This window comes from Wyeomyia smithii, chromosome 3 (assembly GCF_029784165.1).
Source record: "Wyeomyia smithii strain HCP4-BCI-WySm-NY-G18 chromosome 3, ASM2978416v1, whole genome shotgun sequence".
In the NCBI taxonomy this organism is placed as follows: Eukaryota; Metazoa; Arthropoda; class Insecta; order Diptera; family Culicidae; genus Wyeomyia; species Wyeomyia smithii.
The window spans coordinates 98797487-98813201 of record NC_073696.1 but is presented as its reverse complement, the minus strand read 5'-3'; the positions used below and the strand labels follow the sequence as shown (position 1 = coordinate 98813201).

The 15715-nt window shown below is 40.2% G+C and overlaps 1 protein-coding gene across 2 annotated transcripts in view; it reads right to left on the bottom strand.

The window, feature by feature from the left end:
• Positions 1 to 527: 527 nt before the first annotated feature.
• The window catches only part of LOC129726917 (histone demethylase UTY), a 138357-nt gene continuing 123169 nt past the window's right edge, over positions 528 to 15715 (bottom strand). For both annotated transcript variants that reach the window (XM_055684173.1, XM_055684174.1), the window contains 8 exons: positions 13468 to 13822; positions 12805 to 13408; positions 7941 to 8448; positions 6867 to 7696; positions 6096 to 6658; positions 5822 to 6031; positions 5506 to 5632; positions 528 to 5258 (listed from right to left, as the gene is read on the bottom strand). In XM_055684173.1, the coding sequence (XP_055540148.1) occupies positions 4830 to 5258; positions 5506 to 5632; positions 5822 to 6031; positions 6096 to 6658; positions 6867 to 7696; positions 7941 to 8448; positions 12805 to 13408; positions 13468 to 13822 (3626 nt within the window). In that variant the 3' untranslated portion in view covers positions 528 to 4829. The remainder of the gene's footprint in view (positions 5259 to 5505; positions 5633 to 5821; positions 6032 to 6095; positions 6659 to 6866; positions 7697 to 7940; positions 8449 to 12804; positions 13409 to 13467; positions 13823 to 15715) is intronic.

Below are 15715 nucleotides of genomic sequence, written 5' to 3'. Positions count from 1 at the left end.
CGGTACTATTACCTTAACCACCATGTTTTCTTTCAGGACATCATTTTTATTAGGTTCTAACAGCAGGTTAACAAATTGATTAAGGAAGAAGGCTGCTTCAAATTTTTTGAGAAACTTTTACATTCGAGACATCAAATTAGTTCAAAGACGCAAACAATAATTTAATTGTGATTGGTTCATAGTTCGCGTAAATTTGTCCCTGAAACTTTTCACCAGTTTTTGCTGCTGAGCAATGAAATAATAACTAGCGTATTACAAAATTGTCCAATGTTTTATCTATACATCAACATGTTGGTTATTGTTATCCATCATAATTATGCTGTTGTTATCGTTTGATATCTGACGAAACATTAGCCAGTTTAAAATTTCACGAAATTTCACTATTTAATAATCACTCTCGATTCTAGTTAGTGGCGCTGGCGCTACGCACTCTCGGTCTCTCGAATTTCGAATTGTAAATCATGATTTCTGTACACACAGGACGCCTTTCTTTTATGCTCATTTCACATTGAAAACACCAGAACAGCTTATTTTTCATTCTTACTACAGTAGTGTATTGCCGATTTGATCCTCGAAACAAAACATTTACATTCGTCTCTCTTTTCGAATCATCTTCACTTCTAGAGTATGTATTCCTTGCAGAAAAAAATACAATAAGTTGATAATAGTCCAGCTTAGCAATTAAGTGTATCGTACAACTATCGTATTTTCTTGTTATTTTCAATCATTTGCTAAACACTCAAGAAATGGTGTCACTTTTACACAACTCGTCAACGTGTAGAGGCGTCTTTGACTTTTCGCTTTTGTTCGTAGCGCTCAGCGGTATTTGAAACAAAAAAACGAAATCGGGTCCACTATTACCTTCTGATGATACGGACTGCCTGTTTTTTTTTTTAAATCGCTCGACCCCAAACGTATGACATACGATAAATAATATTTCTTTAAATAAAATTATTACCTCTGCTCTGATCTCTTAAAAGCTACTGTAAAACTGTCACGATTGGTTAGTGAATTAACCAAACCAAAAACGGTGTAAAATTTTTTCTGGTTTCCTTTTCTTTTATAGTATATATGTATATAGATATATTTGTTTACTATACCACTATTTTACGGTCGGCCAAACGTCCAAAAGTGTGGTGCAACTTTCGGCTGCTGCGGATTGTGTATATACAGGTTTTATTAGGGTGATTACTTTTTGTCTGCTTTCCTGTTTCCTCTGAGGTAATTTTTTTATAATTGTTTCATTTTCTCTCCTTTCGCGTTTATCGAAATCCGAAAGATACAATTTGCTTTGTATTTACAATATGTAAAAACAACGAAACGAACGAATTGAAACAGTAATGTCACAACAGCAAACACACCGAGAACGGAGGGAAAAAATAGTATTGAACCTGTATTCCAACTTCCGGTATCTACCACTGTGAGAGTCTCGACAAACGTGCTTCTAATCGTAATCTCTAGTACTTTCGAGGGAGGTAATAACCGATTTTAGCATGTAAATGATTGATGATTGTTGATTTAGCTGTTAGCTCCTGTGTTTGGATTGATGACATGGTAGTCTAGTGTTTTGAGGTTTGAGGATGGCTTTTTCGTGAGGTTTTTTTAATCGCGTACCAACGTATTAGGTGTGTGAAATATCCTGCAATGTTTCCCTTAACGATACGTTGAAAGACATGTTTTTTTCTCTTATTACTCAAATGTTTTTAGCTTCGGTTCAATCTTGATTCTCATTTAATCAGGTTTAATTTTTTTTTTTTCAAAGGTTCCTTATCATCAAATGTCGATTAAGATTTAGATCCAATTGGTTTTCGTGATAATTATGAATAAGAATAAATTGGGTAATAATCAACTTTTTACAAGAGGTCCTACTTGTCTCATTTCTGTACAGCGTTACACCGTGTTCGGTATCCTTCTAATCATTCTCTCTCGAGCGTTCTCGTATAAGTTTGCTTTTTATTTTTTCATTATTTACTCATTCCGAGTACTCCAGCCTGCTTTCGGCACGGAATACAGAAATTAATTCAGTATTAACTGGCAGTGATATACTGGTCATTCCTTATTAACGAGAGTACATATCGTCAAACATGCTTTTTACAATTTACTTCGAGAGGGAAAGCTTTCTCCGTCCGTTTGCGCTTTTTTATTCAATTTTCGTACCAAGCGTAATTTTGAAACTGATAAAAATTTGGAAAGGGTTAAATTTTGAATTTTACTCGGCCAAAATGCCCTTAAATTACCACGAAAAAACATGACTTTCCTGAATCTCCTGCTGCTTCATGTTGTGCTCTACCGTACTATGCCGTTATATGAACAAATGAGGTTTTCGGTGAGTAGTTGCAATGAAATGCAGTGGAGTGTGAGAGGGAACTGTTTTTGATCTTGCCTAAACATATCTTTCTATCTGCTCATTGGTTGCTATACCTTCTCTCTCTCTCTCGGGAGACTAAAATTAGCTATACACACTAAATGACACACTTAAAAGCTAACCTTGTCCAGTCCTAGGCTCCGGCTAGCAGAGCACGCTTTCGCTATATGAAACACAATTGTCCTAACCGGTTCTGAACCTTGCAACTACATTGGCATGAAGATTAGGATTCCTCCTATCCCCGCGTTTGCCAACCCTCCTATCCACTTAGCGCTAATATAGCTTATAATTCACACTTAGACCACATGCGTAACCGGTTACGATGCGATATTAGATTTCCTTCTACTACTTAACTATACTTGTATTTCTCCTTCAACTAGTGTCCTATACTCTTTCATTCACTGATATACATACAAACACATACACACTTACGAATAATTTGCGCTCGGCGTAAACATAAATCTTAGCTCAAACTAAAGCACCTTATGGATTATCATCGAATCCCGAGACAGTTCGCACGTACGCACGCGACTGAATGCCCATATTCGCCTAGTTTCCGGAAGAATCGTACAACAATGCAAACATGAGTTAATGAAATGAATTGTTCTAACTAAAACATGCAAAATAACTGCCACACCGATATGCGAAGATGCGACGGCAACGTGGAATCGATGTTCAAACCTACCAAGTAATAGAGAATTTTAATAAAATCAGTCAATCGATCGTTTGTTTTGTTTTTTGTCTAAATAGTTTGCAATTTGCAGTATCCTAGTCCGGTGGGTGAACGGGAACAGTGAAAGTACGGTTCCACTTCGAGATCAGACACACGTCCTTTCCAACTTGATTTTAAAATTGTTCTGTTAGTGGTGGATTGGTGATCGCCCTTCCAGAAGAAATTATTTTAGACGGCAATGCAAAAAAGTTTAAAGATAGTGTACATAACTGAGTGTGTATTTGATGTGGGACTACGGTTGGTTTGTAAAAATGTGGTATCAATTCTTTTAAATATTTTTGTTTAAACTGCTTCTTTGATTCCTCAAGCTGTGCTCAAATAAGACAAAAAATGTCTTGTTAGTATGTACCTAGCATCATACAAGGTATAGAGAATACACATTTCGATTGATGCAAAAAAAAAAAACTAAGAACCCTTTTGATTTTAGCAGTAGTTCAAACCCTATGGTAACGTTTCATGTCACGCGAAGCAATTGGAATTTGTACCGTCAAAGTTAGAAGTAGTCCCACGTCGAAACATACTAGTTTCCACACTAAACTAATTTGCCTTAGAATCTGAAAAAAGTAAATCGACAAACAGCAACCAACGCATAACGCACATGTTTACACACATCTCATTACTCCGTTTAGTCGCAACGTAGCTTAGCGCGCCCGTCATTCCAACTCCATCCTAGACATGCTTTTGATGCTGAATGCTTTGTGTATGTTATGTTGTATGTAAATGTTAATCATGATTTTTCCCGTCTATAAAATGTAGCAGAGTATTTTCCTCTGTTTAGCTTTCTGAGATAGAAAAATATAATATTTTCGCAAACTGGTTTCATCAACGCCCTCCTCCCAGTTTTCGACTGTGCCTACTACGAGATAGTGTATGGTTTAATGAATGTTGTCACTTCAAAAATGTTAACTTACTATTTTTTTTTTTTTTATTTCCGATTTCCTAATTCTTTAAACGTTTTTCGTAAGTTTTCCTGAGTTTTTGCTTTGTTTTGCTCGCTGCTGATGCTGCTGTTTTTATCTGAGTGTAAAAAAACTAGTGGCTTTGTTGTTTTTTGTTACTTTGCATTGTTCGATTCTACGGTCGGGTTTGCTGTTTTGTGTTTTTTCTTGGTCGTATTTGGTAACGCATTTTAAGCAAACAAAAAGTGGATCATTTCATTTCCGGTCGGTAACGACAAACAGACCAACGGGCTTTACGCGAAATCGGTTTGGGAAACGTGTACCTTTTCATTCTTTTTTTTTGTGAAATCTTTGCACTCTCCTAACTCTGTTTAGGAAAATAAATTAAACTACTTAGATTTAAGGAAACTTGTTCGCTTCATCTGTAATCTTGTTCTATGTGAATTAAATATTTATCCTGTCGCGGCGCTTTATCGCGAGATAATGTACAGGCTAGTAAAGCAGTGATTGGTTGCATAAATAATTACGTGTATTTCATTCGAGATCAGCAGATCAAAGCCCCCGTCGTAATTCTAGTATATTAAACTTTCGACACTTGAATATGTACAATAGAGCAATATTCACAAATGAAAATGTTCGACTTTCTATCTCTTCACTTTTGGGATGGATCAGATAAGTCTTTTTCTTGTGAGGCACACCGCCTCAAAATTAAGTGTCAAAAAAAATTGAACTAAACTGAATCTTAAATAAACTCTTGAAACGTACAAACGAACAAACCTTGATCTTAGTCGTTATCTTCCATCATCACCTGCTGGTACATTTCCTCGACCTTTCACGAGAGCTGTATCGGGGTTACGATCGGCCCACCGCTACCTCCGTTACTACTACTGCTACTACTGCCCGAGGGTAAACTAGTCGGTACAGCGCCGATCGATGAGCTGGACGAAGACGAACTGATGGTGACGGTCGATGAGGATGCTGGGAGTGATTGCTGCTGCTGTTGCTGACCAGTGACCATAGACATCGAGATGGATTGCTGAGGGGATTGGGAAGGCGCTGGAACTGACGGCGGCTGGATGGACAGTGGAGGCGGCTGGTGGAGTACAAACGCGTCATAGACCTGCATCAGCTCAGCCAGTTTGTACTCTTCCAAACAGACAAAGCCTTGCAACGTTGGGGCTTGCTTTCGTGCACAGCCCATGCAGTGCACAACGTGGCGTTTTTCCTGCTCCCGAATGAACAGAATGTTGAACACTTCCACCTGAAAAGTAGAAAATTAGACCGATAAGCAATGATGATCCGTATTGGGTTCGCTATATCACAAATGTTTGGAATTCATGCAGCCAAATTCTGTCGGAAGCGACAGAACACGGAACGCCTCGAAAGCCATTTTCTCTGGCATCATCTTGTTAAAACGAAGGGGTGTCAGCAAAACCACCAAAGAAGAAGCAGTGACAGCCGAATACCCAAATAATGCCAATAGTTTAAAATATTGTAAGCAAACTTACTTCGCACTGGCCGCAATAATGGGATGCCTCATTCTTTCCTCGTCCGTGGAATCGAACTTCGATACCTTTCGATTTCACGTACTCTAGCACTTGCATGCAGTGCTTCATGGTTTGCATTAGGCAGGTTCTGTGAAATAAATAAAATAACACAAATGGTAAGCATCTCGCAATATTATGATTGGATTTCTACAACGTTAGGAACAATCAGTTACTCCGAAATCTACACGATTTGTTCGGTAGAACGAAAGTTAGTTTTATTTTAGGATTTTATTCATCATATAATCAAACTGGTTTATAAATCTAGAGCTAAACTTACCTCACTGCGTCGAACAGCTTCGTGTCAGAAACTTTGATATTGCGGGCCAGGTTCCAGCTGAGGTGTACCATCGGAACAATGCTCTTGTAGTTTTCCAGTTTGTTCCATTCGTACCGTTCGATTGCCAGCTGATATTGCCGCGCAGTTAGAGGTCCAACATTCCATGCAATATTGTTACACCATCCTATCGCTTGTACCCAGTGCACACATCTATTAGACCATATTTTGTTCAATAAGCAAGTAATCAAAAAAAATCGAACGAATATAAACTTACCCAGCATTAACCCACACCAAGTCGCCCGGTCGTTGTGTGAATCGATACACCGGAATATTCTCGGCATACAAATCTTCGAGCGCTGGCCACCAGGACCCGTGCAGATAGTTGATGTTATTCTTCTCGCACAGTGCCTGAATGCCCCCCCAGTAGGAATCGGGTGTCGCAAACCACTCGCAGTCCCCCGGTCCGATGTTGATGTTAATCGAGCAGAAGTTATTATTTTCCTGGTGACCCGGTGTTCGGCTGCCCGGCACTTTCATGTACAGCTGCACCGTGTTCATCCCCAAAATCATGTGACCCACGTGGGAAAGCATGTTGGCAGCCGAGACAACCCGAGCAAAAGGTGGCAACTTTTGCAGCTCCGTCAGCTGGGTTTTCCACTTTCGCTCATCCGACAGATCCACATTGGTGCCGAAACGCAACATCTTATTGCCGTTTTTGCAGCGCTTTCGCCTGCCGTTATTACCGCCCGAACCAGCCCCATTGCTGTTAGTTATCGAATCCTTCGAGTCCGAATCGGAGTTGGTAAGCGGAACGCCAGCCAATTTGTCACGTTCCTCCTGCAAGGAATAAGCATAAAAATTACACCGTCGTTGTCTTTCTCAAATGGAAATGACAATTTTTTTCTGTTTTCTTATAAGCCATCAGTGCTTGAATAAAGTGATTCTTCATGCAGATTTTGTTTTTTCAGTAGAACGAAAGTTATAAGCAAAACATCATTTGGAATATTTTCGAATAGGAGAACCAATCCCTTCAAACCAAACTTACCTTAATCTTATCGGAAAAACTCGACGCCTGATACTGGGCATACTTGGCGATAGTCGTGTGCGATCGATGCGAAATGCACGCCCATACCTTCGATTTCATCGACTGATCCCAGTTCTCGTCGGCCGACTGGTGCACCTGCGTTCGCACCTCTATACTATGATCGGGATTCGCCTCAACCAGAGTCTTGGTTGAAAACAGTCCCAAATCGAGCTTGAGGGCAGCTCCCAGCTGCCGCACAACCGCAATGGGATGCTTCAAGCAGAATTCTTGCAACTGCGGACTGTACGCGTGTTTTTTGTTTTCAAGAAAAACCGATGGCGTGGGAGGTTGCAGTTGTTCGCGGGTCAGTCGCTGTGGTGGGCATTCTGGAGGCGCGGGAGGAGGCGAGTCCATCACCATCGTCGAACAGATAGCGGGGACGTCTTTGAGATCGGACTTCTTGACCGCCTGCAGAAGTTCCTTGGCGGTCATTTCAATACTGAAGCCAGGCTTCAGTGCTGGCTCAGAAAGTTTTTCGATCTTTATGACAGGCTCTAATTTAATGTCGTGCTTCGCCAGCAGATGTCTCTTAGCTGCAGCAGCTGAGTTTGCCATCGCAGATGCCCCGCCACCAGCCATGGCTGAGGTAGATTCCGCCTTTATCGTGGGCGACTTTTCGCTGTCTGATCGACCGACACCTGAATCGCTAAGTGCAACAGCACTTTGGCCATGCTGGTCGATTTGTTTAATGTCCTTGATGTCCAAATCATCGGAAGCAAACTGTTTGAGGAGTGATTCGGCAAAGGTGGCAGTATCATCCTTGGACGAGAGTAAGGCTTGCAATTCTTGATCTGCAAAAGAAAATAGAACAAATTATAACAGCCGTCATGTCGTAGATATGAAATTGTAAATGTTGGATTTAAATTAGAATTCTTTGAAATTTTCAAAAAAACTAGTCATTCAAATCATTCAATTTTCATTGAATTTCACGTTGATTTTCCAATGCTTTTTGGAGTAAAATGTTCATTTACCAAGTGGTATGGATCATTTCACAACGAGAACATTGGTGAAAATTTACTGACTTGGATTTCTTACCTAGATCTGCTTGATTGGTTCCGCTTAACTGAGTGAACGCAGCCGCGTTCGCTTGGTTCTGGAAGCTTCCAACGCCGGCATATGTTCCAGCGGTGGTTTTAAAATTCTGTCCAGTTGCTGCGAAGCTTCCATTACCACCTAACAACTGTCCCGTTTGCTGAGGTTGAGTTTGCGATCCATAAGATGCGGCTGCTGCTATCTGCTGTCCTTGGAAGGCGGCTGCTCCGGCTTGTTGCTGAGCTTGCTGATTCCGTTGCTGTTGTTGTTGCAGACGAAGCTGCTGATGTTGCTGCATCAGTCGGTACTGATGGGCGTACTGCTGCAGCAAATTTTGCTGCTGAGCATTTAAAGTGGTTTGATTCTGCTGCAGGTATTGCAGCATATGCAATTGCTGCTGATTAAGGTAGAAATTCGGCACCTGGCCGGGGCGTACCACTTGACCATCTTCCTGTTTGAAACGTTTGTTGGCCGCCGCTGGGTTGTTACCTTGAAATTGGGCCTGGTTACCCTGAAAACAATATATAAAATAGTTCAGTTTCACGTGGTTGAGCAAAAAAAAGTATTTTATTTGTGTAGTCATGTAGTAGCAGCTACTATCTAGCTCCACCGTATAGTGAATAGGTGGTGTTAGCGAATTCTGCTCTTTTGCCAAATTGATGGCAATTTACTCTAGCACCACGCTTAGAAAAGGTCCCACAGAATGGAAGTAATCGATGGAACGCATTTTTTTTTTTCAACGGATGCGACACACTGGGTAGTGAACATTAATGAAATGAGAAGACGGGTTCAATGACCGCGCACACGCTTTCGGGTTGCCGAGAATTTGCGCTTCTCCTTTGCCTTTTATGTGGCTGGCAGACACAATTACTCGCAGTAACAGTCGCTTCGCTCACGCAAAGGGCTTTGACCTTCAAACGATGAGAACACGCGGTAGAAGTGAACATAACCTCATTTTTGTCGTGCAGACAGAGTGCCCCGCTGCAGAAAAAAAGCAGATTCAAGGCGTGCATTTTGATTTTGGGGTATCATTGAAAAATTGACAACTTTTAGTGTTTATAACTGAAAACTCTGTTTTATAATCAAGACAGACATAAAATGAAGGCAGACTAGCTTCAAGTACTTACATAATTGTAGGTGTTAAGTCCAATCCGAACACGTTGTAGTATCTATACAGTAAGTACGCTATGTACACGATTAGCCTTATATTTAATGTGCAAATTTAAGATCTATTTTACAAATTCACTAAAATTCTAATAGCACCAATGTATCGAATTTCAGAGCGTCCAGTCCTGACGACAATCAGAACAAAAATGAGGGCGGCTGGCAAAAGCGTAGACGAAAAAAAAAATTAAATAAACCGGCTGTGAGCGCGAGAGAGCACCAGAGAGGCACTGGCGTGACTGGTCGAAAAGTGAGAATAACCGCCTTGCCCGCTGTGTTGCCAGCGTTTTAGCAAACCGGCGTAAGCTAAAATCGCGATGGATGGCATGCATCGAACATTCGAATATTTGCTTCCTCCCAAAAAATAACTTTTTTTATGGAATTTAGATCGTGGTGAAATTTAACTCATAAAACCTAACATAGTTCTAGCACATCAACCTTGATATATGTGTCATTAAACGTTAGATGGCAATGTTTTAACTTGATATTCACATCGTTTGTCAAAGTATTGAATAAATGATATTTACACAATATCTTAATATTCATTCCGTCATTCATGTCATCGAAACAAATTTTCAAACATTTTATCTCTTTAACAAAATATAGGATATTGTTATCCATTATGTGGTTATTCTGTCATTAACGTTTGAAATTTGACGGAACATTTGCCAGTTTCATTTCCAATTTTACAGAATGTATACCAGTATAGAAAAAAGAACATAGTCCCACGTCAAAGTCCAGCAAGTTTCTTCTCTGAATTACAGTGCTTTCACGCTCGATTTTCTCACGTTTTTTTCGTTTTTATCACGCTTATTTTTTAAATAATTCTAAATCACGAATAATGTACTTGCAGTTGTAGAAAGTGTATTTGAAAAGCAATTTTCACTTGTGCCTTGTGTCCTTGCATATGTATAGTTTAATGTGTATGGGACGATCCATTAATGATGTCACGCAAAATTTGGAAAAAATTGACTCCCCTCCCCCTTGTCGCAAGCTGTCACAACTTCCTTCCTTGACCCCCCCCCTTAATTACGTCACGTTTTTATATCCCCTCCCCCTTCTTTGGTAATAATTGATTGAAAATCGAGAAATTTGTTAGAAATGCATTTTTTCCTAATAAGAACGATTCTACTGAAAGAAAAACTGAAACTAAAAGGAAAAGAAGATTATAGAAGATAACTAGAAAAGGCGTTTAGTTTTTAGTCCAAGGATGCTGCTGATGGAGTTGCATATCGACGACATAGAAATCCGAGACAGTAACTTCAGCATCATGGATAATTTTTGAAAGACCATCAATATTTAGTTCCTTTTCTTCAATCAATTCGCAATCCAAATTTTCTCCACATGTTACAATAGCCGAGCATTTTTATTCACGTTTTGTCACAACTTTTGTATTGATTGGATTGAGAGACACTAAAAATTAATGAAATTGCGCTGTCCATCATAAATGAACATGCACGGTAAAACAGAATTAACGAACATTATGTTTTTTTAGCGAGAAAAAAAATTGTCATTTATTTTATCTAAAACCAATCTTAAGCAAAAAAAGGGATCATAGAACTATAAATTAATGATGCAAATATCTTAAATAGTTCTTAGTTGATCTCTGTGGTTAGGTATGTGACTTTTTCATTTATTTATTTATTTATTTATTTTTGAGTTTAAATGTGATGTCACACTCAAGCTAACCCCCTCTCCCCCCCATAAACGCGTGACATCATTAATGAATGGTCCCTATAGTTTTATGAACTCAATTTGTTTGATCAATTTTCTGGATAGGACAACCAAGTGTAATATCTGTTACAATTTATTTGTGTCATATTTTTTTCACAACATTCATTTGGCACGGCACAATACAAATTAATGTTTTACGGAGCCAATTTAACGTGTCATAATTTTGAGAAAAATAAATCGTGAAATACACATTTCATTGATTTTGGAGCATAATTTACGTATTATTCGAACAGTTGCTATGCTAAAGAATGGACAGTACAAATCATATTGATATTACTCAAAATATCATAAATTTCAATTGATTTCGCTAAATTCACGGTTTCGATAAATTCACGGTGAAATATTTTTTTAACCGTGATAAATCGAAAAAGCACTATTCGCTTTCAAAAAAAAATCAGATATAGAAAGGTTAGATTTTTTCTCAGCACCATACTAGCGTAATCAACACGTGACCCTTATCACGTGAGCTTCTGCAGCAACCAAGATTACTGACACATCAAAATTGCATATCAGGTCGCATTCTGCTGTTGCTGCCTAAAGTCTCCGGGAGGCAATGATAAGATATATAACGAATTTATTCAAACTGGAAACCTCTGCTTGTTATGACTTAAAGGCACTAAAGTGCTGCACTTCGAGTATGAGCTTAGATTTCAGGATTTCTACGTTCCACGAGAAATACCAGAATACACAGCACTTTTAGTTCATATATATTATACAGAATCTGTGATCATTTTAACAGCTTCACATTTGAATTTGAAACAAGAAATTATTCATCCTTTTTTTCGCAAAATAGAACAATCTCTACTAAAGTCACATCCATTATCTCGCACAACAAACTTCAACCAGATATACACTGGACCAATTTTCATTAAAAGTAATTAATTATCACAACACCCTCACCGTTAATAGATATAGCCACAGGATACAACATCTAAACAGCACACAATAACTTTCGTTTTATGAATAAAGGATACGCAGCTGAAAACTGCCGCCCGGGTGCGGGTGGTAAAACAAGAAACACGGCAGCAGCAGTAAAACTCACGGGTTCAATAACCACATGGGATGTCAGCACGAAATAAAAAAAAGTGCGACTCGACTGCTTCTTATCCGCTCTCATCTCGTGAATCGTTCCAGTTTCTGCTCACCGAGGGCTTTGACCTTCAGAATGGCAGTCGGTGTCTGTGCTGGTATCAAGTCTACCAAGTCTATCAAGTCGCTGAGTGCGAATTAAAATGTTGTTATTTACTTACATTTTAATTTGAAGCGTTACCAAATATTCGTCATTTATGTACACTATTTACATTATTGGGAGCTTATTAACTATTGAATTGAAATATTACAAATACATCACTGTAATATTGCTACTAAATACTTTTTCAAAACAAACAAGACAAAACATCCGTCCGCACCGGTGATTTAAATGAAATGAACAAAGGCTGCTGGCAGATCTCCGTCGCGTGTGTTTCGCCGCGCTGCGATTCAGATTCTGATCTGAGAGAATGCGACAAATTGAAGCAAAGAGAGAGTGAGTGAATCAAGGAATGAAGTTATTGTTGCCAATCATTTTGAAGTTGACTGAAAATGCTTAGTGTTTTTCAACTCAAATACGTTATAAAAAAGCACGCAATGTTAATTCTTGTAATGTTGTCTAAATCTCAATTCAATACGATCGATACGTCAAATATGACGAGACACTGTTTCGAAACTTTTACTCTGTGCTGTGAATGAATGATTCATTCACAATTCATTTCAGTCAATGAATTTGTGCGCGGGTATGAAACAGCGAGCAGAGAAAATTTAACACCAGGCACAAGCTCCTCTAGCCTAAATAAACTTAAAACCCAACAACAAAATTTAACACTGTAACCGTACGCAGCAAATGATTTTATTCCATCTCGATCAAACTAAGCCGAAATGTTTCATCCATTCACAAACTTAAAGATGATACTTTAAACATTCGCAGACTGACCTGTACGTATCCTTTCTGATATTGCCGCTGCTGAGCCTGCGCTGCGGCCGTTTGCTGCTGTTGACGGGAGCTCATTTCGTTCGAGATTGGCAGATTCCACGCTTCCTCTATCGACGGTAGCTGCCGTCGTTTGGAGGTAATACTAGGCATAGGTGCGTGTGCCAGATGCTGTTGGAGAAACTTTATCCTCTGGGCGAGGTTTTGGGGCTTTACGAAACCTCCACCGGTGGCAATCGCAGAATCGGTAACGCTGGCTCCAGTGCGTGTCGCTGTTGTGACGGGGGTTGCTGTAGCTGCTGAACCGGATGAACCCGTGGAAGTTGTGTTTGTGTTGGGGGTGTTTCCTGTTGTTACTGCAGTTCCTGTTGCATTCGTTGCATTGGCACTGCTGGCAGTGGTTAAGGCTGACACTACGGTCGATTGCTGTCCGTCCGAATTCTTTGTGGCATTCAAATAGCAGGCATAAGCATCCCGCGGTTGATTGCAGCTTTCGTATAAAATACCTAGATTAGTCCAAGCTGCAGAATGAGATTTATCCAATTGCACAGCACATATGTAGGCTTGCAATGCGTCCATAGGCTGGTTCTGCTGCTGGTAGAGTACTCTAAAATAAATTAATTGTTAGTACTTTGTTGAATGGTGGTCAGTAATATTTGGTCTTACCCGATGGAGCACCATGTGTCCGCGTTTCCCTCGCTCTTCTCGACTGAGTTGCGGTAGGCAATGAAGGCGTCGTGCACCTTGTTGATTCCTGCGAAGCACCGTCCCAGCAGGTACAGTGTCTGGCCCGATTTTGGTTCCGCGTCGATCGATTTCTGGAGACACTGAATGGCAAAACGCTCCCGTTGTGCTTTATCGCCGAGCGTTTCAACACTGTGATAGAGCCATCCTAGCTGGCGGCAAATGTCAGCCTTTAGCGCAGATGTCAGCTGTTTGTCCCCAAGGAGCTGCTCGTAGGCTTCTTTTGCAGCTTTGAACTTGTTCTGAACCTCATACAAATGGGCGATGTGAAAGCGTACTGTGGAGAAATAGAGATATAAATATTTGTTTTGAATTAAGTACTTTTAATTTGGCTTCTAATCATTCCCGTCTCCATTTGAGTGAGAATAAAAATCAACTTAAACGTTAACCAAAAAGCAATCAACAAACTTAATAAATTCATTGACACCAACAGGCGACCGAAATCAGCGAAAATGCATCTTGTGCCGATCTTTCGGAAACTTTATATCCAATCTTCGGCAGTCTGTTTGCAATTCCAGACGCCTCGCGTGGATACGACTGCAATAATCGCAGTTTTATTCCTCCTTGTTTGTAAACGTTATTTTAGTCGTAATGTTCGGTTAACTGGTTTGTTTCCAGAGACTCGTTGCTGCATCTGAGTATGTAGTAATGATGCGTTTTAAAATTGATTATCATTAATGAACATCACGGCACTTTTCACAATACAGTAGAGACTTTTGACGAAAATTTGATTTCACTTACGTTAGCTACTTGCACAGAATCCTAGTTTTAGCGAGTCAATTTTTTACGTTCGCCCTCGAATAACAACCAAACATTTGATCCTACCTGTATTACATTCAAAGCCACACTGCCAGGATAATGAACGGAAAGGTAAGAACACATTTCGTCCCAGTCCTGGCAAAGCATATGATCGACTACGAATATCATAAAAAAGCAGAATAGAAGACTTCTACAATAGGAAGAAATGTTCCTTTTTCTCGTCCTCTCATCGACTACAGCCTGTTCCTACGAAGCATAAACCGCAGCCATCGAATGCTGACGAAGAAGCAAATGTTTGTCCTTTCACGCACCATCCGAAAAGTGTACACGGACGGTAATACACTAATCTTGCTTTGCATTCAACCGATGAGAGAAATTCAAAAACGAAAAGCTGGCAGACTGAAGGGTAATTTTCGGCATCAATCAAATTTGTACCAGCACTCGCATAAATAGTCCGGGGCAGGCATTGCACATCCGTGCTGCTCGGTCTTGGACCAGGTAGGAATCGCTTGATTGACGGTCGATTGCCGGATTGCAGCAATAATAATCCCTAGGCAGTATCGAAAGGAACTTTGTGACCTTTCCTTCCTTTTATGGGGAATATTTTACACAACATAATACGGGTAACGACTAAGGAACCGTACACTCGTCTTTCGGGATTCAATTAACGGCATAACAGGTAGAGAATTATTGAGTGATCTTAGCTGCTGCTATACCGTGCAACGGGTGATTCAGAAGTGTATTGAACCTAAGCCTGTTCGTTTGTGAATAGCATACGCAAGGCGAGACTTGATAAATAATCTAGTTTACGTTACCACCTGTCATAGACAGCGCAGCCTGAAACATTTCGTGAGAGGTCGGAGCATAATTTATCACTTGTGGTGGCATCAAACTGTTGGTCCTATCAGACCGCACCGCATAGTCCAATCTTCCTTGCTGGGTAGAGCATTCGATCGTTTAATTTTGGTCGACGGCGGCGACCCTGCCAGGAAGAAAACGCAACAGCTGTTTTCTCCTCTCGTTCGCCTTAAGTGCCTCTTGCAAGTTGTGTTTAATTTGCTGTACCATCCGATTCGACTGTGCGGTGTGGAACCACCAGTCCTGGGCCATCTTGTTCCGTTGTGATGCTGCTGCATGCCGGTATAAGCTCCGGACTGCCTGGCAAGCTAATTTTACAGCAAACAGATGACTTTGGAATGAAACCGAAAGGAACCATCGGAAAAACATCTTTCCGATAAGTGGTACATTCTGACGACAGCTGGCGCTGTTGAACCGTTCGAAAATGTCCATCGTTAATGATTATTTATTACAATATGTTTTGTAATAACTGTTAATAGGTACATAACGGGGGATTGTTCAGGTGTAAGCTGTCAAAATGGGTCATGAATTATGGGATAAGTACGGAGTACTC